At 49.7% G+C, this 9,472-nt stretch overlaps 1 protein-coding gene across 1 annotated transcript; it reads left to right on the forward strand.

Annotated features, from left to right (window-relative positions):
* Nucleotides 1-6,367: 6,367 nt before the first annotated feature.
* Nucleotides 6,368-7,207, forward strand: PLEKHF1 (pleckstrin homology and FYVE domain containing 1; the record flags this gene model as incomplete). Its single annotated transcript, XM_080703291.1, has 1 exon — nt 6,368-7,207. One exon carries the CDS (start codon nt 6,368-6,370, stop codon nt 7,205-7,207), a length of 840 nt encoding a protein of 279 aa, XP_080559417.1.
* Nucleotides 7,208-9,472: the final 2,265 nt, after the last annotated feature.

Below are 9,472 nucleotides of genomic sequence, written 5' to 3' on the forward strand. Positions count from 1 at the left end.
GAGAGGACACATGGATCCTGGCACTCCCCTCATGCACTCAAAGAAAAACTCAAATCCTGACCTTAACCTGGGGGCCAGTCGAGTGGCCAGACCTTTCACTCCCCGCTCCTCCCTCTGTGGCCTCACTCATCTCCTGCTGAGCTGCTCTCTTCGGGCTTCAACACTTCTCCAGGTTTTTGCATGGCTGGTTCCTTCATGGCATTCAGGATGGAGTGAAGTAACTTGACCACACAGCATACACAGCCACCAGTGTCTCTCCCTGTCTTCCTGAAGCAGGCCTGCCCAAACGAGTGGGCTCAGACTCAGCTCTCTCCTCCTCTGTTCTGAGTAAGGGTGGTTCACTTCTTGTACGTCAAACCAGGGTGTGAAGTTAGGGCTGCATCAGGAGGGTGGCTGAACGTGTGGACAGCCCCTGGGGGATGTTGTCTGCACAGTGTCCTGCCTAATCCGGGGCCCTCTGTTGGTCCACGGAGAATAGCTGCCCTGTGTGGGGTGAGCTCCGAGCCCAGACCCATTTCATCATCACCAAATACCCTTGCCCTTTCTAACCCTTGTTTTGGCCTAGAGGAAGTCATGTAGTTAAGGGCTGGGGACAGAGCATGAGATCCTGTGTGGGATGCCCTGTGCCTTCTCCAAGTACCAGAAGATACTGCTCCCCCTGCTGGCTGTGCCCGCCATAGACTCAGTGCTTCTGTCCACAGCTGCCTCCTCCTCCGAGCGGCGCTGCTCCTTCCTTCTTCCCGGCCATCCCCAGGATAGCATCCGTGGAGGTGGTCCTGGGCAAGCTGGCCTCCCATGCTCACCAAGCCCCACAGCGCTAGGTGGGGCTTCTGTCCTCTAGGCTCAAAGCCTGTCTGCCTCAGCTGCTCAATGTTCTCGGCTTCAGTCTGCAGCTACCGCAGGGTTGAGTTTTCATCCAGTTCTACCAACAACCAGAGTTCTTGACACACAGGTGTGCTAGAGGGACACATGGCCTCCTTCCTCAAGGCTTCTGGCATCGCCCTTAGTATCCAGCCTCGATGCTCTGCAGGCTCCGTGCCAGACCCAGCCATGTGTGTTCCACTAACAGATGTGCTCGAGACACTGCAGCCCAAAGCCCAGAACTCAGCCCAGACACTGTCCTGGAACTTTATTCTTTTGGAAGATCTTAAAATTGAAAGGAAGGAAGGAAGGAAGTGAGAAAGGGAAGGAGGAAAAGGGGAAGGGAAGGAAGGTTATGTTCTCACCCTTTGGAATGGATACATATTGGATTTCGTCACATTTTTCTGCTTTTTTCTAATACAAGAAATAAAATATAAATAAATGTGAAGTCTTACTTAACCCCCCCCCCCATTCTTGGTCAGATCTAGATCTCCTTCCCCAGGCTACTTTCTTCTGCCCTTGGCTTGTGTTCATCTTTTTTTATTTTACCATCTTAGCAATTTTAAAATATACACATCAGTACTGTTAAATATATTTTCATTGTTGTGAAAAATAAATATTTTCTTTTTCTTTTTCTTTTTGCAGGTCTGGGGATGGAACCCAGGGGCATTCGACCTCTAAGCCACACCCCCTGACCTATTTTTTATTCTTTATTTTGAAACAGGGCCTCACTAAGTAGCTGAGGCTCTCCATAAACCGCAATCCTCCAGTCTCAGCCTCCTGAATGCTGGAATTACAAGCATGCACCACCACACCTGGCTCTTTTTCTTTCTTTCTTTCTTTCTTTCTTCTTTTCTTTTCTTTTCTTTTTCTTTTTCTTTTTCTTTTTCTTTTTTTTTTTTGGTACTTGGAATTGAACCCAGGGGCATCCTACCTCCAAGCCACATCTCCACCCTTTTTGTTTATTTTGAAACAAAGTCTCACTAAGTTGCTGAGGGTCTCAGTAACTTCCTGAGACTGGCCTCGAACCTATGATCCTCCAGTGTCAGTGTCCCAGGTATTGGGATTACAGGCATGTACCACAGAGCCCAGCCTTTTGTGTGTGTGTGTGTGTGTGTGTGTGTGTGTGTGTGTGTGTATGTGTGTGTGTGCGCGTGCGGTACTAAGGGTGGAACCCAGGGGCTTTTCTACCTCTAGGCTATACTTCAGACCTATTTTATACTTTATTTGGAAACAGGGTCTCACTAAGTTGCTGAGAGCCTCACTAAGTAGCTGAGGCTGGCTTTGAACCTGTGTGATCCTTCTGTCTCAGCCTTCCAAGCACTGGGATTGCAAGCATGTGCCACCACGCCCAGCTAGAGCCCAGCCTTTTTGTCCTTTAAAACTGAAATTCCAGCCCCATTAAACAGCTTTCAACTCCAGGCATGGTGACACATGCTTGTAATCCCTGGCTTGGGAGGCGAAGACAGGAAGATCGAGCAGGATCCTGTTTCAAAAAAAAAAAATTTATATATATGTATATAGGTCTGGGAGTGCAGCCCAGAGGTAAAAGGGTTTTCAGGAACCCCAGTACCACCAAAAAAAAAAAAAAAAAAAAACAGCTCTCAATACCCCTAAGCCTCATGGAAACCAACATTCTGCTTTCAGTCCCTGATTTTGACTACTTTAGGTACATAAGTAGATTTATTACAATATTTTCTCTTTTGTCACTGTCTTATTTTACTTAACATGATGTATTCAAGATATATCCATGTTGTGGCATGGATCAGAATGTCCTTTTTTAAAGCTGAATAATATTCCTTTGTGAGTATGTACCACATTTTGCTTATCCATTCATCTGCTGAAAGCATTTGGGTTGCTTCCACCTCCTGGTTATTGTGAATAATGCTGCTATGAATGTGGAAGTGAGATATTTCATCAATCTCTGCTATTAATTTATATTAGGGGCACTGGGGATCGAACCCAAAGGCATTCTACCTTTGAACTATACCCCTGTCCCTATTTTATTTTTATTTTGAAACAAGGTCTTGCTAGGTTGAGAGTCTTACTATATTGCTGAAGCTGTCCTTAATCTGTGATCCTCCTAATTCAGCCTCCCAAGTACTGGGGTTATAGGCATGTGTCACACACCCAGCTTTTATTTTGTATTATTTTGGATATGATCTTAAAAATAGGATGATTAGATCATATGGCAATTCTATTTTTAATTTTTGAGGAATCTTCATATTGTTTTCCATAATGACCATACCATTTTACATACTCACCAACAGTGCACAAAGGTTCCAGTTTCTTCACATCCTCGGCAACACTTGTTCTTTTCTATTTTTTTAAGTAGTAGTCATCTTAATGAGGTCCACTCCTGTTGTATTAGTTAGCTTTTTCGTTGCTGTGACCATAATGCCTGAGAACAACAACTTAGAGGAGGACAGGCTTATTTGTCCTCATGGTTTCAGAGGTTCAGTCCATGGTTGGCTGGCTCCAAGGCAGAAGCATCATGGCTGCAGGGCATCATGGAGAAAAGCTACTCAACTTATGGTGGCTATAAACAGAGAGGGAGGGAGAAGAGGACCAGAGACAGATCTAATCTCAAGGTCACACCCCCAGTGATAGTGACCCACGTCCTCCATCCATGCCCCACCTCTGAACCTTGCTGCACTGGGCCCAGGCTTCTACACATGAGGTATGGGCTGATATTCCAGGTCCTAACCATCATACTTTTTTTTTTTTTTGGTGGTACTGGGGTTCTTGGAAACCCTTATACCTCTGGGCTACACTCCCAGACCTATTTTATATTTTTATTTGGAAACAGGGTCTCTTAAGCCAGCGAGGCTGGCTTTGAACCTGCACGATCCACCTGTCTCCGCCTCTCAAGTGCAGGAATTACCAGCATGCGCCACCACGCCCGGCTATTCTTAAGTAAAGTTCTTGAAAACGTGTTAAATGTTACGTAACTTCTGCATAAATGATGTCCCACTGTACATACCATTCTGCAGGTTGCTCTACTCAGCATGTGTTATCAGCCCATATTGATCTGTGTATCACATTTTGAATAGTTGCTAGTTTTACCCTTTGCCTCATCATAGTCAGTGTGATTGTTTCTGCTATACAGCAGTCACTGCACATTGTAGGTCTCCCTCCTCTGCGATACTCTCCCTGACATGGTGGAGCCCTGATCCCACCACCCCAGGGCCTCCAGCACATAGCCTGACGGGACTTGGAGGTGGCACACTAGACTGTTAATGAACACAGCTCTCCTTTTGCCAGGTTGTCCGTCAGCCAGGGACCTAGTGCTCAGTCACAGTAGGATGGCTCAGGGTGTCACTTGATAGTCCTCTAAGTTTGCAATACACAGCCAAGATCAACAAAGTAAATATAGCAGTTCTTATATAGCATGGTATGGGTGGCTTTTCTCAGAAAGTCTTGTGACCTGAAGGACAAGTAGAATGTGACTGCAGGGCCCTCGCATCCTTCCTTGTACAGTGCATCCAGCTCCCAAGCTGGGCCCCACTCTGGATTCCCACATGTGGCCTGACTTACAGAACTGCAGCTTAGTGACCCTGAAACACTATGGATGTGATCAGCTAGGCCAGGGACAGACTGTGCATGCCTGAGCACCTGTGTGCACACGTGGGGGAGGGCTGACTCTTACATGCTTCCTCTGCAGAGCTAAGAGCTGAAGCTTATATTGTGGGTCCTCAGGATCTTTGGAAAGGTTTGTTCAATCACCACCTGCTTATGAATTACTTACTGTGTGCATGGCATGGTTTCCAGAATTGGTGATACAGCAGTAAACAAGAAAATCCTTCTGTTCTCGTGGAACTACTAAGAACTGAGTGGGATAAATAGAAAACACATAAGCAAACAATGGATAGACAAGAAATAACCAGGTCCTGAAAGACCTGTCAAGATGGTCATAATAATATCGTGCATCTAAAAAGGAAGTCAGCAAACTTTTTGGTAAAAGGCCAGATGGTAAATATTTGAGGTTTTGTGGCCACATGGTCTCTGTTTCCATTACTGAGTTCTGCCATTACTTCAGTAGCCACATACAATGCTAAATGACCTTTATTGATGATCTTCAGACCATGGTCCTCCAACCTTGTCCTTGGTTAGGGGAAAATCTGCCTAAACTGGAGTTGACAGGGAGAACCTTTCTGAAAGGGAAAATGGAAGTCAAGGGCTGATCACAGGAAGGAGCCAATATGGGATAGTCTGTTCCAGGTGCAATATAATGGCACTGTACTGTCAATACGATGGTAGCCTGTGTGCTGACAAGTGGGCAGATTTGGCTAGATTCACAAGATGATGATGATGATGATGATGATGATGGTGATGATGGTGATGATGATGGGCCTTTCTTGTATTGGACCTTGGTAGTATAGGAAAGAGGAGAGTCAAAATGAATCTGAAGACTTCAGAGTTTGAACCCACTGGGTGAATGGTGGTTCCAATGATGGAGAAGAAAAGCTGAGAGCAACAAGTTTTGGGGAAATGGTTTGGTGTTGAGTTTGAAGAACTTATTAGGTGAGCAGGTAGGTAGATGAAGATCCACGCCTGCGTGCTCAGTAAAGAGGCCAGGACTGGAGGCTTGGCCTAGGAAGTTGACAACATTTAGATGGTCTTCAAAGCTATGGGTCTGGTGGACTCAAAGGGAGTGTGTGAATAGAGCAAAAAGGAGCCCAGGATGAGCTCTGAGGCCACCAATATCTATTATGTAGTGAACCAGCATAGACACCCAAGTGTGCTCGCACTCCAGGGGGAGGGCAGAGTCGCACAAGCTCTGTGCCCCCTCACACTTGCTAGCAGAGCCCCAGTTTCCCTCCTGTGAAGTGAGTAATCTATCTCCTAGGAACTTTATGAGAACTGAATGAGATAAAGTCATGTGTGGCATAGAGGAGGCTCTCAGTGCCTGGTACCTGTGGCAGTAACGCTGGACACATTGAATGAACAAGGGGGGTTGCAAGGCCTGTGCTCCACTGGGGTCAGACATACTCATACTGTCCAGAACACAGTGTTCCAGCATATTATTCTTGCACCCTTCAAGCTGAGAGGCAGGCCCAGAATGCCTGGGAACAGCTGACGGGCTCAGAGGCTCACTACCCCAGCTTCTTTCTCTCTTGACCCTGGTGGACACTATTGAGGCATGTCTTCCCAGGCTCCCCAGGGGGACTGAGCCTGCACTGGTAGCCCACTCAGCATGCTCCTTATCATTGCCTCCCTGTCCCTGTCTGCTTCTACATTTCTCTTTCTGGAAAATCCCTCTTCACCTTCCAATCATTTCTTCTAGTTCTCAGGTCAGGGTTGGCTTCTGGGGCAGTTTCTGTGGTTGTGTGGCTGGGTGTGCTTGCTGGGGCACAGTGAGGTTGTTGGTTTGGTTGTCTGGCTTGGTGGGCTGGTGAGTGGAGGTGGGCAGTGTGATTCCATGGTGGTTACCCCTCCATGCCTGGGTAAACTGATGCCTCCTCCTGTTCCTCTACCGCCTCCCACAAGGTGATCACTGGAGAAAATGGTAGACCACTTGGTGAACACAGAGATCAACAGCCAGCGGATTGCAGCAGTGGAGAGCTGCTTTGGGGCGTCAGGGCAGCCCCTGGCCCTGCCAGGCCGCGTGCTGCTAGGTGAGGGTGTGCTGACTAAGGAGTGCCGCAAGAAGGCCAAGCCCCGCATCTTCTTCCTGTTCAACGACATCCTGGTGTACGGCAGCATCGTGCTCAACAAGCGCAAGTACCGCAGCCAGCATATCATTCCACTGGAGGAGGTCACATTGGAGCCACTGCCTGAGACCCTGCAGGCCAAGAACCGCTGGATGATCAAGACGGCCAAGAAGTCTTTCGTGGTGTCGGCTGCCTCCACCACAGAGCGCCAGGAGTGGATCAGCCACATCGAAGAATGTGTGAGGCGGCAGTTGCTGGCCACTGGCCGCCAACCCACCACAGAGCACGCAGCCCCTTGGATCCCCGACAAGGCCACAGATATCTGCATGCGCTGCACGCAGACACGCTTCTCAGCCCTCACCCGGCGCCACCACTGCCGCAAGTGTGGCTTCGTGGTCTGCGCAGAGTGCTCCCGTGAGCGTTTCCTGCTGCCCCGGCTCTCGTCCAAGCCTCTGCGTGTCTGCAGCCTCTGCTACCGAGAGTTGGCCACCCAGAAACAGAAGGAAGAGGAGGCGGAGCAGGGCAGGGGCTCCCCAGGGGAGCTGGCCCACCTGAATGGGGCTATCTGCGGAGCATCCAGTGGAGATGAGGATGACTCCGATGAGGACAAGGAGGGCAGCGGGGATGGTGACTGGCCCAGCCGCATAGAGTTCTATGCCTCAGGTGTCTCCTGGTCAGCCTTCCACAGCTGACCCTGGCCTACGAAAATTTTGCAGCCAAGCCAGGTCCTTTCCCAGTCCTCTTAGAGGGCAGTTCTTGACTGGACTCTGCCCCACAGAGGTGGGCACAGAAGTGGGGTGTCTCTTTCCTTCTAGATTCCCAGTGCCTTTTTGCTGGACACGGGCATTTTTCTGGTCCCACTTATAGTTCCAGCATGTAGTTACCTTTCCATTTAGCAAGCCCCAGAACACTTAGGCCTCTGGGGAGAACAATGCCTTTCTCGGCCCTATAACTGCAGATGCAGCTCTTAACAGACCTGTGAGTTAGACAACCCCAGGTGCCCTGGATATTTAGGGACCAGAAATAAGTTAGGAATGCAAATGAAAGGAGAGAGTGAGGGTCCACTCCACTCTGAGGTCTGAACTGCAGAACTCCATCCCTTCCATGGAAGGGCATGCTTGTCCAGGTAGACCTCCAGGAAACTGAGGCCTGCCTGCCTAGGATGCTGGTGCCTAGCACCTGACCTATGGACCCTGTCAGTCCAGACCTGGGGTTCACCTAAGCCAGGCAAGAGATTGCTCTGCCTGGGGTACCTACCAGGCCCAGGGGACTTCAGCCTGAGCCTCCTAACCCAGAGCAGTCTGACCAGTACTCTGCCCTGTGTCACCTCATTCCAGGTGTTCAGGTGTCTGATGGTTGTTTATGTCCTGCCCTCATGTCCCCCTGCAGCCAGTGAAAGCAAGATCTGTTAGGACTCTTAGTTGCAAGAACAGAAATCCTACCCAGACTGACTTACTAATAAAAAAAAAAAGTTTATTGACTCATGTGGTTGCAAAGCCTTGCTTCATACAGAGCTCAACTAGGAATTGAATCCATGTGGGGAGAAAAAATCAACCATTCACCACCCTGGGAATTCCTGAGAATGCTGACAGCCCAGTGGAAACACATTCACACCACACCTTGGTTGGGTTCCACAAGGACACAGAGCCATCCAGGTGCTGTGACCATGCTCGGCACCTGCAGCTTTATTCACTTCGGTGTAGGTTATCTAAATGGATGGAATAAAGGAAACAAGGAACATTTGTCTGGCTCTGCCTAGGCCTTCCAGATAGAAATCTCTCCCATACAGTCTCCTGCCTGGGCCCTGGAGATGGTGCCATAAGGTGAGGAAACAGCCCAGGAGCAGCTGCTAGTTTTGCTCAGAGCCCTGGAATTTGAATGCCATTCTCCTGACACTGGGCCTGCACACTGGCCACAGTACTGCAAGGCCTTTAAGACAGCCTATGTCCCATGGCTCATGGGCCTCAGCTAGAGCACACTACAGCAAAGAGTGGGGTCACTGTTAGCTAGAACTATGGAGCTGGGAAAGCCTTCCCCAGCCCATCTGCCACAGTGTGTGAAACGCTACCATTCGTTCCCCAGGTGCAGCACATACTCTGAGCCAGTTCTCAGATGTTCACATGCAAGCAGAACCTCAGAGGTCAGGTTGGTGTAGATTCTAATCAGCTGGTCAGGCCGGGCTCCCATGGACCACACTGGGGACAGCAAGGCCTGCTGTTGCGCTGCAGTCGCCTTTGAGGGAGGGCAGGAGAGGTAAAGTATGAAGGACCAACACTTGCATATGGCCCTCCATGAACAGGCGCGTGACCAGGGTCAGGGAGGTGCCAAGGTGCTTCCAAGAAGGACTTGCTTGTTCGCCTGCCCTTTCTTTCCTTGCTCTCTCAACCACACAGACTGGTTTTGGCCGGTTCTTTTGCCTGGGCAGAGGGCACAAGGCCAGACAGGTCACGAGGTGAGAGGCAGCTTCCTGAAGACAGATCTGGCATCTTCTTAGAAACTGAGGCCAGCAGCCTTCCATGGCTGGTGGCAGGGGAGGGTGTGCTGGTTCTCTTGTCATGGCATTGTTCCCCTGCAACCTCCCTTGCCTGGAAACCTGCAGGCAGGCTTGCATCAAGGGCCAGGCCAGGCCAGGCCCCTCCCAGGCTGCTTTCAGAAAAAGAGTATTACTCCAGGAGCAGATACAAACTGCCTGCTTTGGCCAGGCTGCAGGAAAGGGGACTGCCCGTGGGGGCTGAGGGTCAGGCTGGCTGAGGCCTGTGGCTGGATAACTCCTGGTGCTAACTGGGCCCTCAGCCCAGAATTCAGGTCTGCGCCCAGCTCTCCCACAGGCCTGGGACAGAGCTGTTCTTCCCAGAGCCCTATAAGCACACAAGGACTCAGGGTGGCCAACAACCTTTGGAGAGCTCTCATTCATGCGGATTTGCTTATTGATGCTTGCAGTGTGCCCCCCCTAGGTG

This window comes from Muscardinus avellanarius (genome assembly GCF_963383645.1).
Source record: "Muscardinus avellanarius genome assembly, chromosome: 10".
Taxonomy (NCBI): domain Eukaryota; kingdom Metazoa; phylum Chordata; class Mammalia; order Rodentia; family Gliridae; genus Muscardinus; species Muscardinus avellanarius.